This window comes from Myiozetetes cayanensis, unplaced genomic scaffold (assembly GCF_022539395.1).
Source record: "Myiozetetes cayanensis isolate MyiCay16 unplaced genomic scaffold, myiCay2020 scf12, whole genome shotgun sequence".
Lineage (NCBI taxonomy): Eukaryota > Metazoa > Chordata > Aves > Passeriformes > Tyrannidae > Myiozetetes > Myiozetetes cayanensis.
The window spans coordinates 18,885,065-18,900,760 of NW_026086826.1; the positions used below are offsets into that span (position 1 = coordinate 18,885,065).

The following is a 15,696-nucleotide window of genomic DNA, read 5'->3' on the forward strand; positions in this document are numbered from 1 at the left end:
ACAGCCAGTGCTGAGGGAAGGAGCAGAACACGTGTTTAAAAGCTGTTCCTAGAAAAGAGATGAGGACTCCTTTATTGCCTGTCTTTCTGCCTTATTAGTATTGCACCTTCACTATTACCTGGGAAACCTTAAAGTGGTCTTTGGAATCAGTCTAGTAAGCACTGACTGCTTAAATCTTGACAACATGTTCAATCTTGTAAAAATGTGTCAGAACACTTATTTGTGCCAGGGATTCAGGATCAGACTATAGGAAGAGAAATTACTTGGAAAATCTTATTCTGCAGTGGATACCTATTGCTACATATGTTATGATAAAAATGCTGAAGAATGTAGTCATTTGCTTCCTGGTAATTAACAGAATCAGATTTATTTTCTTTTGATTTTTTAAAGGTCTATTTTGTTCAAGATATTAATGCAGGTTTAAAAGATGTGGCGGAAATACCAGAAAAGCAAGTGAGTACAATTATTTGTTTTCAGTCCTTGCATAACATGTTGCAATTTATCATACGACTATAAAGCACTAGAAAATTTAAAAGGTCTTGTATTTATAAGTGGCATTTTTTTCCCTAAAAAGGTCACTTTATCTTCTCTATCCAGTGAAGAGCTGCAGAACTTAATTGTCAAGTTGAAAAAAGCAAGTAATGGTGAGTTTACTTAATACTAAAATTAAGATGTTTTTAATTGAATTGATTAAATATTTCATTGTTATTTCCATTGTTAGATACCTGTAAAAATATAAGACATGGTATTAAGCACATATGAAGTAATTATCAGGCAGACTCCAATAGCTCAGTGTTACTATGAAAAATAAACTAGACTGAATGATAAAACACCGATCATTTGTTCCTTTCAGTTTTTGTTTCCCAGTTAAATATCACTACAGATAACAATACAGCTCTATTATAAACATGTGATGAGAGATTTATACTCCTAACAGACTGTTTTCTAGTGCTGCAGACTGAGTTCATGTCACTATTGTAATGTGTGTTATAAACCAGGAACTCCTGAAAACTGGAACTCTTGGAAGCTGGAAAGCGATACCTAAAAGTTTTGCATTTCCATGCAGGCTTGGAACTTCACCTTAAGGAAGAAATACTGTCCCACCAGGCTTTACAAGAAGCCTTAGATGACCCAAAGAATGGGGAATCTGCTTTCAAACACTTGAAGCAACAGGTGCGCTCACTGATTTACTAATAGCTATAGATGGGTTTGGAGGGAAATTGTGCTGCTGTAAATTTGAGCCACTCTGTGTGTATAATGCTAGTAGCATCCCATAGAGGAAATCTGATATGCTTTCAACTTTGTGCTCTTCAAATAATAGCATATATACGGCTGCTTTCTTAAGTTTGAGTAACAGAAGCTTATTTACTGAAATAAATTTTAAATTGTGTGGTGTTCTGAATTATTAGTTATATATTCATATTTTTTATTAACTCATAATAAAACTGAGCTACAAAAAGTAAAATATTTGCTAAGAAGGAATCTTTTTCTGTAAGAGCTGGTCCTAGATCTCCTGCTTGTGTACCAGATGCACAAAAAGAATTGGAGAGCCTGCATTTATCTTCTGCCTTTTTAATGTATATTAAACAGCAGAAATTGTAAGGGAGATGGATTGTATATTGTCGCAAAATAGAAAGTTTTGGGAAGAAAAACTGAACAGTGAGAAATGTGTGTCTCCTGTGCTCTACTTTCCTTTCTGATGTATTATAAAACACATAACTGCAGAAGAGAGAGAGCTCTGCAGGGCATTGATGCTTTACAGAAAGTGCAGGACAGTATCCATATTTTGGATGGCTACTTTGAGGATCAGTGAGAATATATGTGTACCTGAACCCCAGTATCCACTGCACAGAGTTCTGAGTGCAGTTCTATGAGCAGGGGAAGAAGGGCAGGGTGCTGCTGACTAGCCAGAATGAGTAATCTCTCTGTACAACTTAATCCCTCACTGAAGGGGAGGCTTGAAAAAGGCTTCTGCGGTTGGGTGAAGTAATCATTTTTCTGTAAGGCATCACAATACACTCTGTATATATTTGCTTAGTTCACAAATAATCTTTTTATGTTTGTAGGCTTCTATTTTAGGTAACATGGAAAAACTGCATTTACTTGGTCCAGGAAGATGTTTTGTTGAGTTTGGAGCTGGGCGAGGAAAGCTGTCTCATTGGGTTGATGTTGCCTTACAGAATGTTGAAAATGTGCAGTTTTTGCTTGTGGAAAGAGCAACCACAAGATTCAAGGTAAGAGGATTGTCAGATTAGCAGAGTATGATTTTTGAACTCTTGCCATTGAAACTGTTAGTATTAGATTTTTAAATTCAATAAATTTAAATTTCAAATGTTCTACCTTCCATACTTCACCAATAGCAAATTTATTAGGAAAAAACCCTGGTGTTCAATATTGGAAATTTGCAGATGTTGACTTGACAGGAAAAAGGTCTGGCATTAATGCCCAGAGCAATGTTATAATTATTAGTGGCCATCCGTGTTTAATAATCTTGTTCTGTTTAAACAGGTGGATGGAAAACATCAAAGAAGAGATTCTATATTTGAGAGGCTTCAAGTTGATATTCAGCACTTATGTTTAAGTAAGTTCCTTCTTGGCTTGTGTCACTCTGAAATAGAGGCTTATTCTTAAATTTGGAATACTGGGGTTCAAGTCAGTGTGTATGTAGAATGCTTAAATGGTCTTGGTTTTGAAGATTATTCTCTGTGGTTGCTTGGATATGTTGATGCTGTGTGTATACACATACATAATACACACAGGCATGTGTACATATACACACATATTTTAAATGGAGATTTAAAGTTTTCTACTCTGTACACTTGTAGGACATCATTATAGGTGAGAAATACCAAAACAAGTGCATTTTGAAGGTTTTTTAGACCTTGCAGGATTGCATTTTTTGGTTTAGGTACAAGTATGCACCATCGATGCTGTAGAATTTGTGACCTTTCATCAGAAAAAATATTGCCCTAACTGTAATAATACAGGTGCTGGGGTTATTGGGGATTGCATGGGGGTTCTGTTTGTTGTTTGTTTTTCCCCCTCCAGGTAAGGTACCTATTTTGGAGAAGAAAAAACTACCGGTGGTAGGAATTGGGAAGCATTTGTGTGGTGCTGCAACAGGTATGAATTATAGATGTGTGAGCTGCAGAAAGTTAGGAGACTAAATCTTACACTCTGAATGGACTGATCTTCCAAACTATCCTTTTAAGCTTTTCTTGCCGTCTACCCCATTGTTGGTGAATATAGCAATTATATTCTAATTACCTATTGACTCCAGTGGAATAGTAAAAGGATAATAGGTGTAAGGATAGCTTAGGCAGAGGTAAAACCTTTCTTGGGCTCTATAGATTAGAACAAAGGACAGTGTGTGGTGGCATGGGTCATGTATTTGTACTCTGTTGAGAGTACTTTTTTTAGCACAGTTGCCTCTGCGCTAAAATATTTGTCTTTCTAAATTTGTGTTGGCTGTCTGAATATATATCCCATGCAAACAAATAAGAATGTGTTTCTGTCCTGATAATTTTAAACTAATACTTTTTCTAACTTTATATGCTTACTACAGAAAGATATCTCAAATATGACACCTTTCTTGGCACTGTGACAAAGATGACACAGTGAAGCACTTAAGAAGTACATGTGCATATTAAATAGATTGTGTCCTAGATATCAAACTTCTGGAGCAAACAGTTGCATGTTTTACAGGGAGGAGATTCTCCTACAACATGCCAATTTATTACCCAAGTATTTCAAATTCACTTCTGTAGAACAAATATTCCAGAGGATAAGCCCTGAGGAGCTCTGGAGGTCTCATAATATTAATTTAGCATTCAGAGTTTTCATGTTTTCAAAGCATGCATGTAATTTTTAGTTATCATTAAAATTGTTTTTCAGCTTAGTTTGTGATGTACGATTTTATTTTTCTTTCTGGGAAGTACATTCCCAATCATTATAGAACCTGTATAAATAATGGCAGATGTTTATGAATTTTTTTTTGGGGGGGTGTATCTGTTCATTCCCAGATCTTGCTCTGAGATGCTTGGTTGAAAGTTACTCAGCTTGCTGTGGTGGAGAAAATGAAGAGCCCGCAGCAAAACGCTGTAGGACTGCTGCGACAGAGGTGGCTCCTGACACTGCTGCTGAGAGTGACAGCAACACACAAGACCATAAGCCTGTAGCTGGAATTGTCATTGCTCTGTGCTGCCACCACAAGTGTGACTGGACACATTATGTAGGCAGAGAGTTCTTCAAATCAGTGGGACTGGGACCAGTAGAATTCCATTATTTCCAGAGAATGAGTAGTTGGGCCACTTGTGGCATGCGAGAAAACACAAGCAAAGCCTCTACAAGTGAGGAAAGTGAAGACCAAACTAATGACACAGAAGAACATGAGCAAACATTCAGCACGGCAGAGAGTGGTTCTGATACATGGCAAGGGTATGTAATTTTTTTTTCTAGCAAATGGGCTCCAGCAGAAAAGCCAAATTATGTATAGTGGCACATTAAATTGTTTTGGGTCCTCAAAAGGACTCATTTTGCAGAAACATTTTAATTACTAAACTTACAGAAATACTTGACTTTAAAAACACAGTTTTTATGGATGCACATTTCAAAATATATCAACAGTCACGGTTGCCTGACTGAAATGAACTTACAGTGATTTCAGTAGTTTCTCTAAGCTTAACTACTAATGTTAACTAACAAAACTATTCCTCTGACAGAAGTTGTTCATTCTTTTCCTCCCTTTTATGACACCAGGATACTTACTGTTGAAGAGCGAAAGGAGATAGGGTGCCTCTGTAAACGGCTGATTGATCACGGACGGATTGAATATTTACAACACCAAGGATACAAGGCTGCACTACAGTATTATACAGAGTCTGCTGTATCCCTGGAGAATGTCCTGTTGACAGCTGTCCCAAGTCCATCTTTGATAACAGAGCCAACTACATGACAGGAGATAGATTTGGACTTGTTAGGGAAAAAAAACCCTAAAAAACTTATCTGGATTTTTTTAAAAAGCTAATTCAATGTTTACAAAAAAACCTGTTTAGTCTTTCCTGTACCCAGGAAAAGGTCTTGTATTTCCCAGTTTCACTGGGAATTACACATATGCAAACCAGTTCCCAATAGTGGAAAAATAAAATCCCTAAGAATATTTGACACCTGTTGTAGGCCTCTTTGCTGGGAAGAAGTATACTTGGTATTGTCTTCCATCCTCAGTTACACTTCTTTATTCATTAGGATTTATGATAGGAGGATCAGAAGTACAACTTTCCAGATTTCCTGAAAGACAGGTGAAAATAAGAGAGGAAATAACATACTTTATTTTCACTTTGAAGTTCAGGATAGCTTTGTGTTTCCTCTTAAATTATTTAAGTAGACCGAGGTTCTTTCATCAGCCTGTGCTGCTAGGGGAATCTATTAAGGAAGAAAACTAACTCATAAACTGTCTTCTTGATGTATTTTTGCTAATTTGATTATTCATTCATGAGATATTGATAAGAAAAAAGCTGGTCTAGTGTTCTAAATCAAGAGAATTTCATTAATTTTTTAAGCCTTCACAAAATACAGAATGAAGATCAGAGAGAACATTTTATATCTGCAATGAAGTGCTCTCTGCAAGAAGCAGCTGCCACCTGCACATCTGTTCAGAAGTGTTTGTTTTGGCTTCTTACTGCAACATTTAAACTGTTACCTTTGAGGCTACAAACAGCAAGTTTTTGTCATAGTGTTTAAGAAATGGGAATAAACTGTGAGGCTGTTTTGTTTAGGTGACTGATAGTGTCAGGGAAAGCAAGTTGTGAGAAACATCTGTTTATCAGGTGTTGATACTTCATTGCTAGAAGATGTATGTTGGGAACATAAGCATCTCTCCCTTATTCCTTCTTTGGTAGTACCATCTGGACAACGTCCAAAAATAGGAAAAGTTGAGCTTCCTGAGATAAATGGTGCTGTAAGACCCACACTAGGTAAACTGATTAAATTACAAATACAAAAGACAGCTTCTACTCATCCCGGCTGTAGGTAACTCAGGCACTTTTATTCCAATGTTCCATGGTTTCTGTCTGTTCCTACCAGAATATATGCTGTTTGGGTGAAGACCTACTGTGCCAACTCCTGATAAAAGCGCCCCCTGCCCTCAGTAAAAATTGGTTTACAGATTTTTTGGAAAATGTTATTCATTAATTAAGAAGACTATTCATGTTTCATTTGTGTACGTATCCTAGATTTTCTTTATCCAGTTTGTCCTTCCCTTTTTCACTGTACTCCAGAGATCAGAATTAATAAAAGAGTCATACCTGTGTTCTTGAGGGACTCCTGGATATACATGTGCATGAAGTCAATGCCAAACATTTCCCGTTGCTCCTCCTCTTCTGTATCCTCACACGGAGGGAGTGTTACCTCTAGCTCCAGTGGGTTGTCTCTGAAGTTGACAAATCTGAGAATGCACCAGAAACGGTTACCTTTGCAATCAGTTTTGTGCAGAGAAAACAATTCTTTTAAAACTGAATTAAGATTTCTCAATCAGTATTTTGAGCAAAACAAAGTTTTGCTATACCAAACCCTCTATCAATATTATTAAGCTAAGAAGACACTTCATAATAACAGTGGCTGATTGTGGTGGGAAAAACCATTGCAGTCCTTGTCACTGTGTGTTCAGGTTTTCACCCTGTTGTCAGGTGTACTGAGCTTCCACAAGCACAGGAGTTTTGAGAGCAACAGAGCAAATGCCCCTCCCAGCTTTGCAATGCAGTAGCCAGTCCTGACTCTCTTTGTCCTAGGTCCATCCCTGGACCTATGCATGCCTATATTTGGTTTAAGAGGTGTTTCTGAAACAGCTGGGAACAGCAATTGTCCTACTGGGTTAGACATGATTTGTGTGGACTAGCATTCTTTCTCTAAAATGGCCAGCATCCAGGAATCCAAATGAAAATGCAAACAACAGGAAAGTTTCTGTCATGGTATACAAAGTAGTATTTCATATTCAATTAAAAATTTCCATTATTTTTTATTTTTCATATCCTTTCTTCCATGTCCTTATATCTTAATCATTTTTGTTTAATTCTGAATGTTTGATTTCTCAGTGGCAAAGTTCTACTTTTTGCCATTTTTATGCCTGTCACATATTTTCCTGCAAGCTTTTGGCTTTAGAGAGTGATATAAAAGGCTAATTATGGGGGGGGCATGAGGACATTATGGAAATGAGAAAATGTATTACAGCCTACTCTTTTTCATTTGGGACTGTAACTATCATAGTTTACTTCTTTAAATAGGTTTCACTACACAAAGGTTGCTTGACCAGATCCTCAACTGTTGTGAATCTGTGCAATTATGCTGATTTCTATGGTATTGTGTCCATCTGTACAACTGTGATCATGCCTTTTCTTTTCCTCTTCCTTACTATCATTCTATGATATACAACTCAAAGAAGGCTTTAAAACTTATCTTCTAGTACTTCTATTTATATTTCTGTTGCTTTTTCTTACCTCAGATTTGTCATATCCTTCATACAGGCTGGAATACCCTTAAGTTTGTTGTTGCTAAGAACAAGAGTACTAAGATTTTTCAGGTGACAAATGGTTTCTGGCAAGAGAGTTTATCTCATTCCTTTGGAGCCATAAAGTGTGGAGATTTTCCATTCTGAAAAACAGGTATTTGTGCACTCAATCAAGATTTAGAAAATTAATCTCATCAATCATTACTATAAAATAAATATTTTTTCAGCCACATAAAGGACTCTTATAATGCAACAAGTCTCTAAGGAAACCCCTATCCAAGATAATCACCTAATCTCTGTTTGAAAATGTCATTGGCAATAAATATTTAACCTTATATTGTTAATTGAGTGGATTATTCCAGCTCAGCCAAAACATCACTTCAGAGCTGACAAAATCTTAAGTTTGCAGTGAAGTTAACATAAAAATTATCTTTTGAAGTAGCATTTAATAATCAGAATCTCAATGCAATGGAATTGAGACTAGGATGAGCTTTGAGTTTTATTTACCTGTCAATTGCATCAGGAAGCTCCTGGAGTTTATTTCCCCCCATATCTAACCATTCTAGATGTGGCATGTTGAGAAGAGCTGAAGGGATGGTAGTAAACTGATTCATGCACAAATCTATGTGTGAAAGCTTCTTTAAATCACTGAGCTGAAAAGAAGCGGAGATTTAATGCAAGTCTGTGTAGCTGTTGCAGCATTACAGCAGTGCTCTAACAATGTTAACAAACATCACAACACATTTTGGAGCTAGTTAACACAACGGTTTCTGAGCTACAGGAGCTCTGGTATTACCTAACAGTTACAGTTCTCACCTGAAGGTAGGTAGGTTTGAAACTGGTCAGGCAGAAGAACTTTACCTCACCCGGTAGCAAGTGCTGAGAGGCTGAAAGTCATGACTACAATGCATATGTGCAATAAGCCTCATGGAGAAAGAGAATTTTAAAGACAGCACTGTTCTTAATATGTCATACTCCATGCAATATGACATTTTTCATTAGTCAGATATTTAGATTTTCATGCATCAAATTGCATGGACTGTATTCTAGAGTGGACCTTGACACTTTTCATGCTGTAAAGTCTACTAACATTCTCAAAATGCAATATAGTGTCATTCAGTATTGCAGCACCTGAGTCTTTTGGTGAATTAAGTCTTCAGGAGCTGTTACAATGTTCAAGTGATACAAAGATAATTTATAGCAGATCTGGTCCAACTGTCTAAACACTGAATGCCACTCAAGTACATACAACAAAGCTTCACAGCGATCACATCACCATGGTCTCGACAGGACAGAACTATGGATTTGCTATGAGCTGGTAGTTTGAAAGCCATCACTCTACATTACACCATGTAACCTGTACCCATGTAGATTTTGTAAATCCTGGATTTTGGTTAATAGTGTATATTTCCATTTGAAGATTTGATGTTGGGTATCGCTGTCTGGATTCACTCAATTTTGCAAGGCACTGATTGCTGTCAACCATTGCCCCTAATGTGTTTTTAACTAAATTAAAACAAGTGTATATGGTTACATATTTTTCATCTCTATCTAAGAGACTAAGAGATGCAGGTTTCTCTCACATGTAGGTCAGTTCAAATTAAAGCTCAATAGCAGGTGAGCAGTTGCTTTTATTGCTTTCAATATTTGAGAACAACAATTGTTCAGCTCCACACATAGGCAGTTGTGTAAATCACACAAACCGTTTTCAGAGCGAGTTGTTCTGGTCAAGATGTTTACAGCTGTGTCCTGGCATATGGCATGAATTTCTGCTCTCAGCCATAAAAGAGAACTTCTCTCTGCTAAGGCATCAGATTCTCAGTGGGGTAAATCAGTGAAGACATTCAGCCTAAGCAGACTGACATGAAGTGTATCACTGCCCTGTATGCACTGCCAAGCCATTTCTCTGGACAAAATAAAGACTGGCTCCTTCAGCTACTCGGGTATGCCTTTCTCATGAGGCTTCAGTTTGACTAGTCATAGAAATGCTGTTCACATCAGGGTTTGTGTGGATTAGTTGTGAAATCAGAGTATCACAACAAATCTGAAAACACAGAGTGCAACCTTTAATGATAATTGGGTTTGGATAAATTCAAAAAATGTGCAATAAACCAAAAGAAAACAGTCTGTCCAAACCTGAGGAGGAAGGTCACAGATACTCCTGTTGACAGCCAGTTCTAATCTTTCCAGACTGATGCAGTTACTTATTTCCTTCGGAACTGACTTGATTCTGTTGTAGCTGAGAAGCAGCTCCTGGAGGCTGGTCAGCTGACCTGAGAGCACAAATGGGATATGAGGAATGCTCATGTTCATTCTATTTGAACTACAATATTACTTGTTTTGTCTTATCCTTTAACTGTTATAGAAATGCTCTGTGTTCTCACAAAGTTAAAGAAAAAAAAAGAAATCACTGAAATGCAAGTAGTAGGACTTCAGGACTCTTTAGTACACAGCTGCATTCTAAAACCCCCAAACTAAAAAATTATGAATAGGCTACTCATGCTGTGAACTCAGAACATGAAGCCTGCTTTTCCATATCACTTTTCTAGCTGCATTCTGATGTCTAGTCCCTGCGGTGCGTGCAGACTTTTTTTTTTCCATGGGGACCTTTCATAAAGATATGTCTCTTCCATCCAGTTATTTTTTAAATTTGTAGGCAATCTGTGGTTTGGAGATCTCTATCTCAGTCTCAGATTTAAATCATCTGTTTTCTAACTACCCAACAAGATTCTTAGACAGAGAAAGGGCACAAAAATGGCACATTTGTGCAATTTTCTTAGAAAAGCAGCTTAAAAGAAAACACAGCTCACCAATTTCTTTAGGTACACTCTCAATTGAGTTCCGGGATAGATCCAGAACAACAAGACTCTGAAATCTTCCAATAAATTGAGGGATTTTCTGCAGACTAGTTCTATGGAGCTGCCATTCCTGGAGATGGGCTAGTTTCAATAAGCATGAAGGTAGAGTCTAAGACAAGAAATATGAACCAGAAGAAATTCAGCTTAGTATACAAGAAGAATACAGGCTGAGGTAGAAATCTGATTTGAAACACAGTCTTTCATTCTTCTTAAGCTATACTGTAATATGCAGGTTACAAAATGAATCCTGGCAATTGATTTCCAAAACATGCTAAAAGTAGCAAGCATAACTGATACGATTTCAATATCATATATATTAGGAAAAGGTTTATATTTTATAAGGGTTTATATCAATACATTAGGAAAAGGTTATCCCTTCAGAGGGTGGTTGGGCACTGGAACAGGCTCTCCAGGGAAGTGGTTACAGCACCAAGCCTGACAGAGTTCAAGGAGTGTTTGGACAACACATGGTGGGATTCTTGGGCTGTCCTATGCAGGGCCAGGAGCTGGAATCTATGATCCTTGTGGGTCCCTTCCAACTCAGGATATTCCATGATCCCAAAATGAACACCACTGTGGGCTGTCATTGTGATCACAGATTTAGCCTGCCCCCTTTTTGCTCCCAGTATTTACACACCTGCACTACTGTCATTGCTTGACAAGTCTGAGCCTTGCTTTGGTTGATTTGTTTCTTTCTTTTTCTTTAAACAAGGTCAATATAACTGAAGATGAAACTGCTCTAAATTTCTGCACATAGAAGGAGATTTAAATTCTGTTTTGTAGTCTATTAAGAAAAACAGTGAGAGCTGAGAGCTGAGGATTAGAAGAACTACAATGTATACAAGGAGTCCCAAACAAGAAACACTGGCCTATGGACCACCAGGCTATTGCTGGCCTGGCTCTCTCACTGCCTCAGCACGGTCTAATTCTCACCATTCCACAGGAACTGCTATCTGCATCTCTCTGTGGCTCAGAGGTCTGTGAGCTTCCACTCTGCCATTATAAGCAGTGGCTTACCCCCCATGCATCAGAAACAACAATAATAGTGTTCTGGGAATCTACTGGCTTATTTTCACTCTTAGAAAGTAAACTATGGTAAGGACTATTTTCATGCACCTAAAACAACAGAGGGTTTTCACCTTGATACATTTCAGTAGTTCTGGTGTGTTAATGTTAAATGAGGATTTATGTGATGAAACTCGTAATTTGGAATTTAAATAATTTCTGATGCAGAAAAGCCTTTTAGACTGCATTTTTTCCTAAGAGTAATGCTTAATATTCATGACTAAAAAAAACCCAGCTTGCTTTTACACTCACAGCAACATGTCCCAATTCACTGTTAGCAAAGCACACAGTGAGTACTTAACAAAAATGGTACAACTGTGCAAGTGTAAAGTTGTAAATAGTAGTTTTCTAATCCATCAGTTATTCAACCCAGCAACATGCATTCCTATCAACACTGCCTACCTTCCATTCTTCTTCCTCTATCTTTAAAATTGCTCTTCCACCTTCATTGATAACTCTTTCTTTGAGCTTTGCCAAAGCAGCTCTCTCCTCCCAGACAAGCAGTAGCCTACAAGGGTCAGTGGTGCAAACAGTGAATACAGACCATAATTACTGTCCTATCTATTTTCTGGAAAAAGACAATAGCCTTTTTGGATGTCAAATGTTAATTATAGCTGGATGCTAAATATACTATCAATTTGAGGGAAGACAAGCAATTAATGTTCAGTTGAGGTAATTCTATATATAGGAATACTACTTGACAGTTCTTCAAATTTACATTCAGAAGGAGGACATAACTTAATTCACTTTCAGCATGTTGCAGCAGGGCAACAGAATATAAAGTCATGTGGAACCAAGTTCCAGAGCTTTAATTTTGAGGCAGTCTCCTAAAAAGAAAGCCTTCCATTACAACAAATGTAAGTTCAACAAAACAAGGTCAATCAGCAAGAGATTCTTTTAGCTTGATTTCCAAAGAGGACTTCAACAAGAACTATGACAATTAGGCTAATTCTCTTTCCTTCTGCTTGTATTTTCCATTAGTAGCTTTTGAATTTGTTATTCCATTTCGGACACATCTGATAAATCAGGAAGAGGTCTAAAGATAGAATGCTAGATTTCTTCAAAATTAAATTGCTGTCCAGACAGAAAACTAAGTGACCCCATTAATGCCTCTATGGAGAAGAAAATGTCACAAATCTCCACGAGTTAAAGTATCCACACAGTTATTTTACTATCTGACTTCAGGGGATTTAGTCTATGTATTAATATTTTTATCACAGACAGAGTTCTGGGTTTGACCGGACCATATTGCTAGATTCTAACCACTGGGAATTCTGCTGGAGTAACAGGAAAAGAATTAGAGTCTGGATGAGTTTGAAAAGATTAATTACAGTTAATCACCATATGCAACATATGGTCCAGCTTTTCACATACCTAAAGATCTAAATTTACCTACCTTCCTGCAGATCTCTGCCTGAATTCCTTCTCTTTCTGTAATTCTTCGTTTATCTTGTGTATTCTCACTTCCCAGAGTGTCTTCACAGCAGAGAATGTGCCAAGGCAAACTGCAGTTTCAGCCATGGTCCTTCACATGTTCAGATGCAGCCGTAGGGATCTGAGAGAACGCATCAGCCCATGGACCAATGACCACATGGGGACAGTGATGTGAGAACTAAAGCCCTGCCACACCCACTCCACTGTGTTACTACATGCAGTTAATGTACACAACAAACAGAATTTTACCATCTGCTTTCTCTTTACAAAAATAACAGCACCCAGTGAAATTTTCTTGTAATAAGAAATGGTATTCTTGCAGTGTCTGTATTCTTATTCAGCTTCTCTCAGTTCCTTCCAATGGTAGGCTGAGTAATCACCATAATTATTAACAGAGATTTGAGCATTCATTCCCATCCCAGGAAGAAATTAAGTTGTTACCTGCAATTTAAGGCAGTTAAATTCTGATAGCTGCATCCTGGCAGCTGACTGATATAAGCACTTGTAACTTAAGGAGTTTTGCACTTCACAAAAACTGAACTGTCCCTGGAAATAAATCAGTATACTTTATTTGCATTAATTTTCTTCATAGTTTAACTCATTATAATGCATTTTATAGTTAGTAATGCACTACCTTTAAGAAAAGGCTTACAAATTTTTCTGATTTGTTTGAATCTTCTTGTAGCCCTGCTGAGTGTCAGGATCCACATTTAAAAATCAATTCAGTTGAAAGTTTTGAAGTCATCTATTTCCTAGTGAGAAAATTAAGATATAGTTTTCTGAAAAGCAGCGAAGTAGGATACTCAGTCATCCTAATCAGTGCATCACTCTAAAACTCATTCTTATTGCCATTACTGTAGTCATTGGGGGAAAGGATTTGTCTTTTAGAACCAACCTTTTCTACTATATTTATTCCATTATAATTTTGTGTGGCCTGGATAAGCTACAATTGCTTAGTGAACATTTTTGTGTTCAAACTGTCAATCATTCTATTTGCTTACTATGTCTTTTGTTAACATACTTATTTGTAAAGCATGATTATACTGAAATAATTTAATTAAAAACGTGTAGACAAACAAAATGTAAAATATCAAGATTGCTTCCTGTTGTAAAAACAACATACAAATCAAATTATAATGCTCAAGTAAATAAGAATCTGGTCCAACACATTAATATTTAGGATTCTTAATTGTTCTCTGTTTGTTAAGGAAAAATGTCAGGATTTGACAAGTGACACAAATGGCAACCACAGTGTGGCACAGTGCAGTCTGGCATGTGGGTTCCAAAAGCATTGAATTTTTTCCTGTGAAGAGAGGACTGTATCCTCTTTCCCTCCCCCACATAACTGTGAGCACATTTGCTAGTTTGAAGGACTAACTTCTCTTACAGTGATCCTCACAGTGATTACCCTTCCCAGTCCTCATCCCAGTATGCAACAGTAATGCTATATATACATGAGGTCTTTTGCTCCAGTTAGTGGTTACAATTAAAATTGCCTGATTTTTTCAGGATTAAATTTCTACTGAGATCAAGTGATTGAAGTAATTTATAACTTCTTCTTTAGAGTTTGGTTTTTTTTGAACTACAAGCCCTTTTAGGTGGAAAACTAGAAATCCTTTTATATAAACCGTGCAGAAAAGGGATATTTGATAATACTACTACTAACCCAGTATCATATTTCACAGTCAAAACAATACTTGTTTTTAGTAAAGCTTACTCTGGGCAACTCCCTTTTGCTGTGGAAAGCATATGATTGAATAAGTGCTGCTTCAGAGCCATGAAATACGAAAGGGACTAAATATACATGACTTTATTTTCAGAATGATTTTATTATATAACAGGACTACCATCAAAAGCTTCTTGTTCTTAGATCTTATTATTTGTCAAGAAAATAAAACCCATAATAATCATGCCATCACAGCCAACACTTCAGGAGTGAATTCCCAACCAGCAGGTCTAAAACAACTGCAAATTTACTCCCAAGTAACCAGATCTCCTCACAAGCTCACCCCCAGGCATCAGAAAGAATTTAACGACAACTTACCTCAATTATTTGGTGTTTTCAAGGATTTTCTGTGACTCATTGCTTTCTGGACAAGAGCAGAGATATATTACAAATCTTGTCTGTATTACCAAAACCATTTAGAACTCTCAGACTCCAAAGTCAGTCTAGTTCTAATTTTAACCTATGCTGAGAATAGAAGGCATCACATGAGGCATTTCTGCAACCTCCCCCAAGCATTTACCACTGTAAAGCCTTCCCAGTTTGCTGAGCATAACTGGGCTCCCCTGAACTCCAGGACTCCCGCTTACAAAAGTTACAAATTATGAAAAAGAAGAACAAAGGAGTAATTGTTATTCTCTACAATGAGCTCATATTGAATTTAAAATAACAAAGATAAAAAAAGGCTAGTTTTGAAGTGAAAATGACAACTACTTGCTTACTATAATAATGTTTCTCTGCAAGATAACTGAGCTTCAAAGTGCTAATAAACAGCAACACAGACTGAATAGACTAGAAAAATATTACATCACTAAGTATTTTACTCAATACTTCTGCACATGCTGAAAAATTCTCTTGCTGAAGAATTTTAGTGCCTATTATCAAAGTCCAGACAGAAAAGTAATCTTTATCAAGATGTACAGAGGGGTTGTTACTCACCCCTTTTCATGCTTCCAATCATGAAACATTTTTAACATTCTATTTCTTCAAATAGTCCTTGGAGAAGATAAAAGGAGAACAGCTCTGTCAGAATCTTTGTCTTCAGTCAAATGGAAAGAGAGAAACAACAATAATCACAGGTCACTATTTGAGGCAGAAGCCATAAAACTGGATAA

The 15,696-nt window shown here is 37.0% G+C and overlaps 3 protein-coding genes across 4 annotated transcripts in view; 1 reads left to right on the plus strand and 2 right to left on the minus strand.

The window, feature by feature from the left end:
- The window catches only part of TRMT13 (tRNA methyltransferase 13 homolog), a 6,299-nt gene extending 1,141 nt beyond the window's left edge, over nucleotides 1–5,158 (plus strand). Inside the window, 8 exon segments of the mRNA XM_050306811.1 lie at nucleotides 391–453; nucleotides 575–644; nucleotides 1,067–1,173; nucleotides 2,067–2,234; nucleotides 2,509–2,581; nucleotides 3,049–3,123; nucleotides 4,023–4,437; nucleotides 4,759–5,158. Coding sequence (XP_050162768.1) covers nucleotides 391–453; nucleotides 575–644; nucleotides 1,067–1,173; nucleotides 2,067–2,234; nucleotides 2,509–2,581; nucleotides 3,049–3,123; nucleotides 4,023–4,437; nucleotides 4,759–4,954 — 1,167 coding nt within the window. The 3' untranslated portion in view covers nucleotides 4,955–5,158.
- LRRC39 (leucine rich repeat containing 39) lies at nucleotides 5,146–15,508 on the minus strand. Its single transcript, XM_050306818.1, is given in 10 exon segments — nucleotides 5,146–5,286; nucleotides 6,303–6,442; nucleotides 7,491–7,600; nucleotides 7,602–7,644; nucleotides 8,009–8,154; nucleotides 9,638–9,774; nucleotides 10,312–10,468; nucleotides 11,827–11,932; nucleotides 12,821–12,979; nucleotides 14,903–15,508. Coding segments are annotated over 9 exon segments (1,017 nt in total). The 5' UTR covers nucleotides 12,946–12,979; nucleotides 14,903–15,508; the 3' UTR covers nucleotides 5,146–5,233.
- The window catches only part of DBT (dihydrolipoamide branched chain transacylase E2), a 14,712-nt gene continuing 13,930 nt past the window's right edge, over nucleotides 14,915–15,696 (minus strand). Inside the window, exons 13-14 of one of the 2 annotated variants that reach the window (XR_007627724.1) lie at nucleotides 15,521–15,620; nucleotides 14,915–14,948 (exon numbers count right to left, since the gene is read on the minus strand). The gene's annotated coding sequence lies outside the window, so the exon portion shown is untranslated. The remainder of the gene's footprint in view (nucleotides 14,949–15,520; nucleotides 15,621–15,696) is intronic. The other variant, XR_007627725.1, reaches the window with a different exon arrangement.